This window comes from Astyanax mexicanus, chromosome 3 (assembly GCF_023375975.1).
Source record: "Astyanax mexicanus isolate ESR-SI-001 chromosome 3, AstMex3_surface, whole genome shotgun sequence".
Taxonomy (NCBI): Eukaryota; Metazoa; Chordata; class Actinopteri; order Characiformes; family Acestrorhamphidae; genus Astyanax; species Astyanax mexicanus.
In genome coordinates, this window is record NC_064410.1 from 58166281 (window position 1) to 58181550 (window position 15270).

Consider the following 15270-nt stretch of genomic DNA (forward strand, 5'->3'; position numbering starts at 1 on the left):
TTATACCAAAGGTAACTTCAATAAAAGAAGTTAAGACTGTTAATACAACAGTTTGATAATTATGCTGGTTCTGACATTTTAAACAGCTCTAATCTAGATTTTCTGTAGATATAATCTTCCTTAATCAATATTTTAATAGTTAAAACGTCATACATTAGTTTGTTATATAGTTATATATACTGAACACGACTCCAAAACACAAATCATGTCGTTCTAGTCAGAAACTTTCAAGGAGCGCTTGAAGGTAGCACGCGTACAATAAATAAGTTAAGTTCTAGCTTAAATAGATAGCTATTTAACATTATATACTAGAAAAACTCGGGTTGTAAGACAATTGACGATCTTTTAAAGTTGTTAAGAGTTTATCTCGCAGTGTTTTAAAAACAGAAACTAATATAATCCACGTGATATTATTATAGAAAGTTTGAAAGTTGTAGAGGAGGTTATTGAACGCGGCATTTTAGCTTATCCTCCACTTCTAGTTAACCTACATTTGTTTCTCAGTTTAGCGCAGTTTTAACAGGTTATACGGCTATTTTGAGAGCAAGTATAGGCTTGAAAAGCGATTAAATAACTTTTAACCAGGAGGATAAGTGTTTAATAAACTGCAAAGGAAGCTGTGCTGCTGAGAAGCCACGCTGTTAGTCCAGTAACTGCAATGTTTACAGGTTTTGGGCTCAGTAGTAGTATAGACGCTCCAGCATTTCTGGCTTTCCTGAGCTGGAGCTGCTGTAGTTTCCTGTAGTTTTCTGTAGTTTAGGTCTGTGCTGTAGTTGTTTAAGACATTAATATTGAGCAGGATTCAGGATTTTGGACGCACATAAAGAGAAACAAGGATGTGTGACATCAGGACTTATAATGTGGTCATTCTGGGCATTGGATTTCTATTCATTTTCACTGCCTTCACCACCTGTGGCAATATAGAAGTAAGTGCGATGCTTTTATTTTGAAATACTGATTGTTTATTTCTTTATTTTGGTAAATAATTGCAGTGTTAATATGTAATAACGTTGTAAATCAGTATATGCATGGTTTTTGATCTTTTGAAAGACTTAGGGTATAAGGAATTTGATTTTGGTCATGTAACGTCAGATTACTTGGTTTGCTGATCATGCTGGTCAATCAGTTTGTTCTTAATGGTCATGCTGTTAAACCAGCTTGGTTTAATGGTCATATTGGTCAACCACCTTAGTCCTAATGGTCATGCTGGTCAACCACCTTAGTCATGCTTGTCATGCTGGTCAACCAGATTGATCTTAATGGTCATGCTGGTTAATCCTCTTGGTTTGCTGATCATGCTGGTCAACCAGGTTGGTCATGCTAGTCAACAAGCTTGGTCAAGTGAACCACCTTGGTTTGCCAGTCATGCTGGTCAACGAGCTTGGTATTAATGATCATCCTAATCAAAAACCTTGGTTTGCTTGTCATGGTGGACAACCAGCTCGGTCATGCTGATGTTTCTGGTCAACCAGCTTGGTCTCACTGGTCATGCTAGTCAACCACCTTAGTCATTCTTGCCATGCTAGGCAACCACCTTAGGCATGCTTGTCATGCTGGTCAGCCAGATTGGTCAAGCCTGGTCAACAAGGTTGGTCAAGTCAGCCACCTTGGTTTGCTTGTCATGTTGGTCAACAAGTTTGGTCTTAATGGTTATGCTGGTCAACCAATGTAGTCATGATGGTCATACTAGTCAACACCTTTGGTTTGCTGGTCATGGTGGTCAGTCCTTTTTGTTTGCTGGTCATGCTAGTCAACAAGCTTGGTCAAGTGAACCACCTTGGTTTGCCAGTCGAGCTTGGTATTAATGACCATGCTAATTAAAAACCTTCGTTTGCTTGTCATGGTGGACAATCAGCTTGGTCATGCTGATGTTTCTGGTCAACCACCCTGGTTTTCTGGTCATGCTGGTCAACCAGCTTGACTTTTTTGGTAATTGTTGGTCAACCACCTTGGTCTTAATGGTCATGCAATTCAACCACTTTGGTCGTGCTTGTCATGATGGTCAACAAGCTTGGTCACACTGTTCATGCTAGTCAACCACCTTAGTCATGCTTGTCATGCTGGTCAGCCAGATTGGTCAAGCCTGGTCAACAAGCTTGGTCAATTCAGCCACCTTGGTTTGCTTGTCATGTTGGTCAACAAGTTTGGTCTTAATGGTTATGCTGGTCAACCAATATAGTCATGATGGTCATACTAGTCAACCCCTTTGGTTTGCTGGTCATGGTGGTCAGTCCTTTTGGTTTGCTGGTCATGCTGGACAACCAGATTGGTCAAGCATGGTCAACAAGCTTGGACAAGTCAGCCACCTTGGTTTGCCTGTCATGTTGTTCAACAAGTTTGGTCTTAATGGTCATGCTTGTCAACCAATATAGTCATGATGGTCATACTAGTCAATTACTTAAATTTGCTGGTCATGGTGGTCAAGCAACTCGGTCATTCGTTTGCTGATCATTGCTGGTAAACCCAGCTTGGTTTTATTGGTCATGCTGGTCAACCAGCTTTGTTTAATGGTCATGCTGGTTAACCAACTTGGTGTATTGTTCATGCTGGTCAACTGACTTAGTTTACTGGTAATGCTGATTAACCAACAGTGGCATGATGCTTAACCATCTTGGTCTTGTTTGTCATGTTGGGTAAACAGTTTGGTCCTAATAGTCATGCTGTTCAACAACCAGCTTGCTTTGCTGTGCATTGCTGGTCAACCAGGTTAATCAAGCTTTGTCATGCTTGTCAACCACCGTAGTTTGCTGGTCATTGCTGGTCAACCCCCTTGGCTTGTTTAATTATGTGTGTATTAAGCTTTGCTTGACTTGTGTAGCTGATTAATGATTTTTGTAGGTTTTTTTCAATGTTTGGCATAGTTTTTCAAAAACAACTGTCCTCATACTTTTTTTCAAGATAGGAAGGGTTTGTCTTTCTCCTATTAAAGTGGCATTTTGGAGATACAAGGTTTTTGTATGACTGCACTGATATATTTTATGTATATATTTTAAAAACAACTGGGTTTTCCCTCGATACAGAGCATAACAGTGCAGTCTCAGACTGTGCTTCCTCGCTTGCCTTCTTCTTGCATGTTGAGTATGTATAAGACCATTGTTTAGAAAATCCAGATCAGGCGCATCTCGTGTTTGCAATCTGCTTCTTCGGTCATGAGTGATGAATGGCTTGAATACACTAAAATGTCATGCTGTGGTAGTAAGAAATCTGGGTGGATATTGGTGAGCGAGCCTTAATATGAATCCTTGAGATTCAGTCCATTATACAGTTTACTTTTTGGAATATCACTGTTGTTTGTACAATAAACATGATTTGATTTAAGTTAAGTATATTTGTACACTCTCTAAGTTCATTTAATGCAACATTATTTAGAATTTGTACCTTAAAATAGGAGCTTCGAAAGCATGTTGATGCTCCACTGACCTGTAATACGAAGAGTGTTGCTGCTATGGTAGCTAGTACAGGCCCAGCATGCCAGAAACTGCACAGTGGAACTCTAGGAAAGTTCTCAAAAGGACTGTGTAATGCTGCGTAACCTTACTTAAAAAGTTTTATTAGTGTAAAATCCTGTAATATCGCTCCACGTGCTTATTTTACTTTTACTGACAAATTTATATCTCTCAGCTTGTGTTGAAAAAAAATTATCCACCACAATATTTTGAGGACACACATTAAGTTCATACAGAAGGACCATCTGTTTGCAGAGATTTGGCCGGTCATTGGCATTTGCTTTTGTGTCCTTGTTTCAGGCCTTAGTGGTGGCTCAAAACACTAATAATATACCAATTATTGGATAATACTGCTTTAAAGCTCTGTTATTTAGCAATGTTACCTACAGCAGCTTAAGAGTCATATTGATGCTCCACCAGATCTCAGTGTAAATCAGTGTAAAATCCTGTAATATGACTGTGTTGCCTCAGTCCACATGCTTCTTTCATTTCAGATGCTGCTATTTATCTGCTGTATCTCTCAGCTTGTCCAGAAATGCATGTGTACAGCTGTCCATGAGAGGGCACTTTAAGAGGGATTTGAATTTATAGCAGTAGTGTGAAAGTGAAAATTACATTCCCCAACTATAGGGGGAGTCAAGGAGCAAAAATACTTTTTTTTGCATAAGACTGTTCGTAATAACTGTTTGTAATAACTGTTTGTAATATTGTTTGTAATGTCATTAATAAACATATAATATAGACTAATGCACATTCACTGATAATAGTCAACATTGCTTATATATTTGCTTTGCTTTATTTCAGCAAACTGTGGTGAAAAGTCTGGACAATGCTACTTTTACTGGAAGTGGTTATCACAGGTAAGGGCTGTTGTCAGGTATAAATGAAATTTTATAACAAAACTGTCATAGTATTAAAAACACACTGTTTGAACATCATATAATCCATTTAGAACAGTGGGATTTAACTATTTAACTCCAGAGTGCAACACCGTTATCTATCCCTAATGTAATATATGGTCGTTAATATGTTTTTGCTTTATTTGTTTCAGCCTCGGGATTATATATGGAATTTTTTCATTTGCTAATTTATTAGCTCCCCCTGTTGTAACAGTAATCGGACCACGTTTTACAATGTTCTTCAGTGGAATTCTTTACAGGCAAGTAGCATTTATTAGTCAACACCTGTTTCAGAGCAGTAGACATTCATCTATAGTGAAGGAAATAATTATTTGATCTCTTGCTGGTTTTGTAAGTTTGCCCACTGACAAAGAACATGAACATGAACAGTCTATAGTTTTAAGGGTAGGTTCATTTTAACAGTGAGAGATAAAATCAAGAAAATCACATTGTGTACATTTTATAAATTTGTTGGCATTTTACAGAGAGAAATAAGTATTTGATCCCCTACCAACCATTAAGAGTTCTGGCTCCTACAGACCAGTTACATTCTCCTAATTGACTCGTTACCTGCATTAAATACAGCTTTTCTACGCAATTGTCACCTGTATCAAAGACTCCTGTCCACAACTATTGGTAACACATTACGTCGTAATTAATTTAAATTCTGCAGTGCCCACAAGGTCTCCCTGCTTAAAAAGGCACATCTGAAGTTTGCCAATAAACACCTGGATGATTCTGAGAGAGATTGAAAGAAGGTGCTGTGGTCAAATAAGACTCTTTTAGATGGGCTCTATGGCATTAACTCAACTCGTTGTGTTTGGAGGAAAAGAAATACTGACTATGACACAAAGAACACCATCCCCACTGTCACGCATGAAGATGGAAATATTATGTTTTGGGGGTGTTTCTCTCTTAAGGGCAATGGATTACTTGGAGCCATGTACTGTAAAATCCTGATTAACAACCTCCTTCTCTCTGCCATCAGTACATTAAAAATGGGTCGTGGCTGGGTCTTCCAACACGACAATGACCCAAAACGTACTGTCCAGGCAACAAAGGAGTTGCTCAAAATAAAGCACATCAAAGTCATGGAGTGGCCTAGCCAGTCTCCAGACCTTAATCCCATAGAAAATTTATGAAGGGAGCTGAAGCTCTGAGTTGCCATAAGACAGCCTCAAAATCGTAATGATTTAGAGATGATCTGCACAGATGAGTGGGCCAAAATTCCTTTTGACATGTGCGCAAACCTTATTATCAACAACAAAAAACGTCTGACTGCTGTGCTCGCCAACAAGGGTTTTGCCACAAAGTATTAAGTCTTGTTTGTAATTTTCTGCATTTTATTTTTGATAGTATATCTCTCACTGTTAAAATTACCCTACTCTTAAAATTATAGACTGTTCATGTCTTTGTCAGTGAACAATCAAAATCAGCAAGGGATCAAACAACTATTTCCTTCACTATATGTACATTCACCATCATAACATAATCCTCCACCTCCACATGTTTCTGTCCTTTAGTGGTTATATAGCTGTATTCATTAATCCATGGACCTGGTCCTTTTACTTCACCTCAGTGCTAATTGGTATCGGAGCAGCTCGTAAGTATTCAGACTTCTCTGGCATTTGAAACTCATTTTCATTCAGCTGTTCTAAAAAGAGCATTTTGACCCCTGCTGTAGATCCTCTTTGTGTACTAATACTGCATTCCACCCAGACTTAGATTAATAATAACGTTTATTAGGATATTATAATCCAGTCTAATCTCAAATCCAATGTTTTATTGCTATAGTATTTAATAAGGATTTTGACACATTTTAGATTGGATTAAGCTCTTAGTTTTTATTTCCAGTGCTTTGGACAGCTCAAGGACACTTTCTGGTGGAGAACTCTGATGCCTCCACCATTAACAGGAACACTGGGTTGTTTTGGGCTTTGTTGCAGTGCAGGTAAGAGGAAAAAAGCAGAACAAAAGTCACTAAAAACACGGACAACTGCTGATGCTGTACATTGTGTTTTTTAGTCTTTTACTGATACTTTAATACTTACTGTTGTTTCTATATTCATACATTCAGCATTAGGATTCTTGTCTGTATTTCCATAAAACAAACAAAAAAAAGTCATTAAAAAAGGCTAGTATTTTGTATATAACTGTATATAACCTGGATAACATTTACCAAGAGTTGAAGACTTACATAAATGTGTGCCATCTCTAATGTTTCTTAATGTTTTTTTTCATTGCTTTTTTTGCATTTTGATTTTTTTACAATAACTATTGCTCTCTTTTTTTCTTTCAGTATGCTGTTTGGTAATCTCTATGTTTATTTAGACTGGAAAGGAAAATCTGAAATTTCAGGTAAATCTAGAATCAGCTTTAAAATTATATCTTAAAAAAACTTTGGGTTCCTATCTTACACCATGCACAGGGCACACCACAATGCTCATTGCTATCTTATATGCCACCAACAGTCTGAGTTATTTAAAAAGCCACAGTGCTTGTAAATATATTGTATCTTAAGGCTGCAAGAAATACGGTTTGCATGGCTTGAACCATGCAAAGGACGTACTAAATTAAGTACGTAATTACAGGATTTTTTTTTTAGTAAAACATGATAAAGAGAACTAGCCTTTGTTAATTAGCTCACCCCTGCTCTCCTGCAGCTTTCCGAGATCCAGTAATTTTGTGCTTTTTGCCCATCACTCTTTACAATGGCTGCTTTGGGGAGCCATGACATTTAAAACAAGGCATTAATAACTTTAAAAATGCTTATTATAGAAGCTTAATAAAAAACAGTCAAATTCTGGATTCTACAATTTTATAAGTTAAGTTAAGTAGCTACTTTGAGCCTGTTTGAACAGTGTAAAAATGATTTATTGGAGGTGTGCTATTCAACAAAAGTAAGTACTCTTTATCATGTTTTACTACACCCAAAGTGGGTGTGTTTTGAGCATAACGTGAAATAAATCAATCAGTGTAGTTTTATTCCTAAACACTTACGCTATTTTGACAGTGCGGGCACAAGACGTGAAAATAGGATGTGGACAGGGTGTAAGATAGCAATAAGCATTGTGACGAGCCTTGCGCAGCGTGTACGATAGGGCCCATTATCTAAATTTGTGACTCTGAAGGCATGTGCTTATGGTTTGTCTGATGTAATTCGGGCTCTATGCAGATGGAGACAGGAGGATTATGTTTATTGCTCTGCTGGTCACCTCTGTAATCGGCACTCTGAGCTTCCTGATCCTGAGAAGATCACAGCAGCTGGAGGACGAGGTTCTGTCTGAGGAAGAGGGACGATCCTTATTGTCATCTCGGTTAATGTAAAGTTACTAATGTTTACTGTTTTACTGTGGTGATTACCGGTAATAATGTTTATGCTAGTGTCTTTAATCAATTTAAGGTATTATCAAAATTATCAAACCCTTGTACTGTCTTAAAATAAAGTTTTTCTTTCTTTAATTTATTTTCTATAATGTAGATTAATATTAAAGACATAAAAAAACAATTAATGACCTAAACCTGATGAACTGAGATGGTGATTTGAGGTGATTTAATTGGGATGAGCTGGAGCTTCACAGCATGAAGAAAAAGCATCAGCTATTGTTCAGCACCTCCAGGAACTCCTTCCTTCAAGATGCTGAGAAAACTATTCCAAGTGACTCTCCCTCATGAAGACACTGAGATTAAAATACCAAGAGTGTGCAGATCTGTCCTCAAAGATAAATGTGATACTTAGAAGAATCTAAAGAATAAAACACACCCCTTTCATTCAATACGATTTGTTTCTTTTTATGATTTTTTACATTTTCTACTTAATATTGAAGTCTATATTAAAGCTATACAGGAACACATGTAGAATTATTCTGTAAACAAAAAGTGTTAAACAAACCAGAATATGTTTTATGCTTTAGATTCATCTTTGAGGATAGATCTGCACACTCTTGGTATTTTAATCTCAGTGTCTTCATGAGGGAGAGTCACCTGGAATAGTTTTCTCAGCGTCTTGAAGGAAGGAGTTCCTGGAGGTGCTGAACAATAGTTGCTGCTTTTCCTTCACGCTGTGAAGATCCATAAATTGCTTTAATTGCAACATGCTGTCTTTCACATTATGATGCTGCAGGAAGTTTCGAGTGGAAGGAATTTAACCAACTGAAATTCCCCTAGCTGATATCATCTGACTAGTATGTAGGAAATAAAAGAGCACTGCTTAGGGACAGTGTAGAATGGAATCTAGCTCGACTGAAAACAAGAACAAGAGAAAGTGAAACATTGCCCTTATTTATACCTCTATAAAAGCTGTATATACACCACCAACAAACACAGATTACATTTAGGTCATATTTTATCCTTAGGACAAGGGCGGTGTACAGAATATGAAGACTACACAAGGGTTATAACCAGTTCAGTTTGTTAAATGTTGTTCTTATCAGTTCCCTGTGTTACAGATATAAGCAGCGAGCCAACTCTGCTATAAATGATGCCAAAGCAGAATTCAGTAAGTACTAATATTACACTCATACATCACTGCTGTCAAAGCAGCTTCCCAAGGAGGAAAAATGTGCTTAATTTATAAAATAAACGAGAAATAAAATGATTTCAAAGGAAATCGGCTTTCTTGATAAAGTATTTGTAATACATAAGTTTTATATGCTTTAATTTTGCACTGTGACAAGTTGTTTTTATTTCTGTTTTTATTTTAGAGACTATTTTGCACCTTTTTGGGACAAAAACAATATTACTCCTTGCCTGTTGCATGGCATACAGTGGTAAGTTTAACATTATGTCACAGAGAATACAGCTCTGTAAAAAAATGAGAGCACCTAAAATTATGAGTTTCTTTGATTTTACCAAATTATAAACCTCTGGAATATAATCAGAAGGAAGATGGATGACCACAAGCCATCAAACCACCAAACTGAACTGCTTGAATTTTTGCACCAGGAGTAAAGGCATAAAGTTATCCAAAAGCAGTGTGTAAGACTGGTGGAGGAGAACATGCCAAGATGCACGAAAACTGTGATTAAAAACCAGGGTTATTCCACCAAATATTGATTTCTAAACTCTATGAATATGAATTTGTTTTCTTTGCATTATTTGAGGTCTGAAAGCTCTGCATCTTTTTTTGTTATTTCAGCCATTTCTCATTTTCTGCAAATAAATGCTCTAAATGACAATATTTTTATGTAGAATTTGGGAGAAATGTTGTCTGTAGTTTATAGAATAAAACAACCATGTTCATTTTAATCAAACATAAACCTATAAATAGCAAAATCAGAGAAACTGATTCAGAAACTGAAGTGATCTCTGAATGTTTTTCCAGCGCTGTATACCAGTTCTTTATGTGATTTACCACAATAACAGTACTGTTCTCTGTTTCCAGGTCTGGAGCTCTCTTTTTACAGCGGTGTGTACGGAACTTGCATTGGAGCAACAAGTCAGTTCGGTGATGGAGCCAAAGCTTTGATTGGGATTTCAGGGATTGTGGTGGGATTTGGAGAAATAATTGGTGAGAAAACATTTTTCCCTCTGTTTTACTTACCATCAGTGTGTTGTCTTTCCCTCACAGTAGCTTACCTTCTGTACTACACTGCCTGACCAAAAAAAGTCTTTACCTGGATTTAACTGTATTTTTTATTAGAGTTGTTGTCACAATACAGGGGTTATGATTTAGTATATCACAATAAAATTCAATATTGTATGCGAAAAGATATATTAGAATTGTTTAGATCATATTTTAAGAAAACTGTCATAGTATAATAAACAGTGTAATATTTCTAAAATCTGATTAAATGAAAACACTGCCATCTAGTGGTCGGAGTATAACACTCAGAACTCAGAATTAAACTAATGATTAAAAATAAGTAATATTTTTTTGAAAATCGATACAGAATTGCAAACAATTAATCAGTATATCAAAGTATATCTTCTTGAAATGTTATTTTTTATAATATTGTAACTCAGAGCTCATCTTCTTTCAGGTGGGGGTCTGTTTGGGCTCATTTTGAAAAATAACCGGTTTCGGCGCACGTCAGTCGTCTTCCTCGGTATGGTGGTTCATTTTGTGGCCTTCTACCTGATCTTCCTCAACATACCAGATGATGCTCCAGTGGCGTTTAAAAGCAGCACACAGGAGAAGCCTTATCTGTCACCAAGGTACAGTTCTGACCAAACGTTACAGTCCAATGCAGTCTAGTGTCTGATGCTCATTTTAAAGGGGACATATTATGCAAAACTCATTTTTTGCATGCTTTTGTATTTCTAATACGATAAAAAGGCTATCAGTGGCTACTGTTGGGTAGTGTACCTCTTGGTGAGAGACCGTTGACTGGTAAACATGTCTCTATAATGCACTCAAAGACTTTTTGTCCAGCTGACAAACTTTAAAAGGGATGCATTATTGGACAGAGAGATGCAGGATTGTCCATTAGTCAGGCAGCATTGCCTTTGTTTGCATTGGTGTTGGTAACATATAACCTGGACTACTACTATGGTGTCAAAATAGGGTCAAATGTTTAGAGAACCAAAAGTATAATCCACAACCATAAAATATTACATTTGAAAATGAAAGGACTATTATTGATATAAAAAAATAAATAAAATCATGTCTGTAAACAATATTTATTATTGAATGGAGGTTTAATATCCCGTTAATTTGTTTAGACCAGATTTCTTCTGAATCTAAAACACAAAACAAATGATTAAACTCTCCATTCAATATTATATATTGTTTACAAACATGATTTTATTTTTTTTATATCAATAAAAGTCCTTTTGTTTTCAAATGTAATATTTTATGGTTATGGATTATACTTTTGGTTCTCAAAATTTTTGACCCTATTTTGACGCCATATACAGACTACAGACTAGAACCTTATAATCTTTAGTGACTAATCCAGTCTCTGTTTGACATCCGATAACTGCTGGTGTGATGATATGGGGAGATTGTTTAGCAGATTTTAGAGTTTCAGATTTTAGAATATGCTATCCTGTTTTTTGTAGTGTCTCCATTGCTATGCTGTGCAGCTTCCTGCTTGGACTCGGAGACAGCTGCTTCAACACTCAGCTTTACAGCATTCTGGGCAGAGTTTACACTGAGCAAAGCGCACCAGCCTTTGCCATCTTCAAGTTTATTCAGGTATGCTCCATATATTCAAGAACAGGGTTCCTGCGGGTCCTTAAAAAAGTCTTAAAATGTCTTAAATTAAAATCCGTGTAATTAAGATCTTAAATGGTGTTAAATTTACTGTAAATTAGCTATAGGTATTACATTTTCAGATGATGTGTTTAATGCCGGTGGGAAAGCATATACTAATGTTAGCGGCGAGTTGGCTAACGTCACTGGGGAAAGAACTAAGGTTAGCAAAGAGCTATCTAATGTAAGCAGCGAACTAGCTAACATACTACTGTTAGTGGTAAGTTAGCTATGTTACCAGGGAGAGAACTAAGGTTAGCGGAGTGCTAGCTAACATTGGCGGAGAGCTAGCTAACATACTAACATTAGCAGTGAGCTAGCTAACATAATAACATTGGCGGCAAGCTACCTAACATACTAATGTTAGTGGCGAGTTAGCTACATTACCAGGGAGAGAACTAAGGTAAGCAGAGAGCTAGCTAACATACTGACATTAGCAGCGAGTTAGCTAACTACGTTACTGGGGAGAGAACTAAGGTTAGCAGAGAGCTAGCTAACATTGGCGGAGAGCTAGCTAAAATACTAACGTTAGCAGTGAGCTAGCTAACATACTAATGTTAGTGGCGAGTTAGCTACATTACCAGGGAGAGAACTAAGGTTAGCAGAGAGCTAGCTAACATACTGACATTAGCAGCGAGTTAGCTAACTACGTTACTTGGGAGAGAACTAAGGTTAGCAGAGAGCTAGCTAACATTGGCGGAGAGCTAGCTAAAATACTAACGTTAGCAGTGAGCTAGCTAACATACTAATGTTAGTGGCGAGTTAGCTACATTACCAGGGAGAGAACTAAGGTTAGCAGAGAGCTAGCTAACATACTGACATTAGCAGCGAGTTAGCTAACTACGTTACTTGGGAGAGAACTAAGGTTAGCAGAGAGCTAGCTAACATTAGCAGGTTAGCTAGCTAACATACTAACATAATAATGTTACAGACAAATTAGCTTCGTTACCAGGGAGAGAACAAAGGTTAGTTGTTTTTTTTTTAGTCGGTTTTGATTTTTTATAAAATAAATTATTTTCTACCAAAGAAATTATGACTACATTTTTGGGTCTTAAATTATATTTATTGAAGTCTTAAAAAGGTCTAAAAAAGCATTGAATTTTACTTTCAAAATGGTGCAAGAACCCTGAAGTAGGCCCTATTCTGCATTCTTTCCATGACAGTGACAGTATATACACTATATTTCCAAAAGTTCGATATTTTGGATGGGTAAAGGAATACTTTTGGCAGTATAGTGTATTATAATATAAATATAATAGCATGTTCCTCTCTGTCAGTCTATCTTTGCAGCAGTGGCTTTCTTCTACAGTGGCTACCTCCTGCTGACCTGGCAGCTCCTGATCATGGTCATCCTGGGCTTTATAGGCACCCTGTGCTTCTTCATGGTGGAGAGGATGCAGAATGTCTCGGCTGATTTGCCAGAATACTAGATCTTCTAGTAACATAATTATTTTTTATACAGAGTGTTTGCAAGGCAAATGTATTTGGACTGTTTTCCGTAACCTGGGGAATCACCCTGTTTCACTCTCACACACTGCTTCAGTGACTCTTCTGTTCCTGAGCTCTTATGAAACACTAACTCATCAGAGCTTCAGCTTTATTTTATTTGCATTGATAATTTGCTAAAGGTGCTCTTTGTGTGGGATGCTTTTGACAAAACTCATCATTCCTGGGTTGGACTGTATGATCCATTATAATAATCAATTGCAAAACCATAGAATAATTTTAAATATCTTTTAAAAGTAGTATCTGTCAGTTTTAAAGGTGGCACATTTTTTTCAATCATTATTTTTAACTCAACACTAAAGATACTAGCACACAAATCAAGCACAACAATATGGTATGGTATGGCTAATCAGGTATGTGAAAAAAATTATAATGCCTTAGTTTTTTGTGCTTTGCCCCTAAATGTCTCAGGGTTCAGATCACTTCAAGATACAGTGTTAAATAAATTTCTATTTTTCTCTTCTCTAAAAATAAAAACGTTTGGTTATGCACGTTATCCATGTTGTAAAATGTAGGCCCCATCACGATAACTATTTTTATTTTATTTTTATTTTTACTACTAGTTTTGTTGTTCCAGAAATATTTGCGATAAAAAAGATTATTGTCATTATTGTCAAATGTCACGATATGACTTTTTAAGTGCAAAAAATGCAGTTCTATTAATTTAAAGAATAATAAATTTAAATTCACAGACGCCTCGTGCTGATTGACATCACCCTAGGAGTGATGAGGGGAAAGAGCGCCATCTACCCACCCAGAGAGAGCAAGCCCAATTATGCTCTCTCAGGGCTCTGGCAGCTGATGGCAAGCTGCATGACCGGGATTCACACCTGTGATCTCCCTTCATTGTGGCAGCGCTTTAGACTTTTGGACCACTTAGCACCCCTAATTTTTTAATTTTTGGAAATATATATAGATGGTTAAGTTAGAATATTTTAAAATATATCCTAAATACTCTAAATGTAAATAAAATTATACCACTTAGCTCATTCACAATAATTAGTCTCCCTAATAATCATCTTATTTTTACTTAATGATAACTTAATAACATAACTATCATGACTGGCCTAATAAAATGCACTGCCTATATTGTACTTATTATTGTTATTACTTTAAACTACATTTATATATTTTGCATACTATTATTTGAGTTGAGTAACCTGTATTTTATTGTTAATTGTTCTGATTAGAGTTTTAACATGCAAAAACGACTCAGATACACTCAATTAAAAGGACAGTAAGGTTTTTTACCAAAGACACACATATATGAGGGTTTTTAAAGGTATAAAAAAGATGGACCATGGCAATATATAGGAAGTAGAAGAAGAAATTTAGAGTGTCATATGTACAGTGTCATGCCAAAAGTCATGGGACAGTAACTGGTCTCATGTAAAGAATGCTGTACTGGATGTGTGATATGTGGATATGTTGTTCCCTGAGAGAACAATTCATAATTCGTAGGCATACTCTTGTCCCATGACTTTTGGCATGTCAGTGATTTTTTTTGCGCACAGTTAAAAAAAAACATAATTCAGTATTTTATTGTTTAAGAAAATGCAGTGTTTTCTAAAATGTACAATACTTAAATAACCAGCATTAAAATTTCAGTGCTTAACTCGAAGTTGTATAATAACTATGCAATGATTAACAGTAATTAGTGTCTTGTGAATGTATTTTATTTATATTTACTAATATACCAGCATTTCTCTGTTAGTATTCCAGCTGTATGATCTTGTTAACTGACAATCAATTGTATTGAGTTTAGTGTTTTATACATAATAATTTCAGTGAGGTAAAGTATATGCTGTATATGTGATGAACTGTATTTGTTGTATTGTGTATATGTTGTTTCCTTGCACTTTGTTTGTGTATTTCAGGTCCAAAGTTCAATAAAGAATCGCAAGTTATTGCAAGGTAATTTGTGTTTATTGCATTTTATTCTAACATAGAGAACTCCTGCTGGTTAAGATAGTTTTAAAAGTAAAGGTTTTTTAAAAAAATCTATACACAGCTCAAAATTAAGAGACCATTTCAGTTTCTGAATCAGTTTCTGATTTAGCTATTTATAGGTTTATGTTTGAGTAAAATGAACATTGTTGTTTTATTCTATAAACTACCGACAACATTTATCCCAAATTACAAATAAAAATATTGTCATTTAGAGCATTTATTTGCAGAAAATGAGAAATGGCTGAAATAACAAAAAAAGATGCAGAGCTTTCAG

General features: G+C 36.1%; 2 protein-coding genes across 5 annotated transcripts in view; one reads left to right on the forward strand and one right to left on the reverse strand.

The window, feature by feature from the left end:
* The window catches only part of LOC103043027 (interleukin-4 receptor subunit alpha), a 679179-nt gene that overhangs the window by 613532 nt on the left and 50377 nt on the right, over window positions 1–15270 (reverse strand). The gene's annotated exons all lie outside the window — the stretch shown is intronic.
* On the forward strand, window positions 338–14964 carry LOC103045472 (UNC93-like protein MFSD11). Its single transcript, XM_022683398.2, has 13 exons — window positions 338–926; window positions 4251–4306; window positions 4498–4605; window positions 5869–5948; window positions 6200–6296; window positions 6645–6703; window positions 7521–7668; window positions 8794–8843; window positions 9049–9114; window positions 9729–9854; window positions 10327–10501; window positions 11348–11483; window positions 12818–14964. The coding sequence occupies exons 1-13, from the start codon at window positions 837–839 to the stop codon at window positions 12968–12970; spliced, it is 1344 nt and encodes a 447-aa protein (XP_022539119.1). The 5' UTR covers window positions 338–836; the 3' UTR covers window positions 12971–14964.

What these genes read in the sequence shown, in the direction of transcription:
- LOC103045472 (XM_022683398.2), top strand. Translation starts at nt 837, where the DNA reads ATGTGTGACATCAGGACTTATAATGTGGTCATTCTGGGCATTGGATTT. An exon ending in ACTGGAAGTGGTTATCACAG is followed by an intron (nt 4,307 to 4,497) that starts GTAAGGGCTGTT and finishes TATTTGTTTCAG; the next exon opens with CCTCGGGATTATATATGGAA. An exon ending in TGGGCTTTGTTGCAGTGCAG is followed by an intron (nt 6,297 to 6,644) that starts GTAAGAGGAAAA and finishes TTTTTCTTTCAG; the next exon opens with TATGCTGTTTGGTAATCTCT.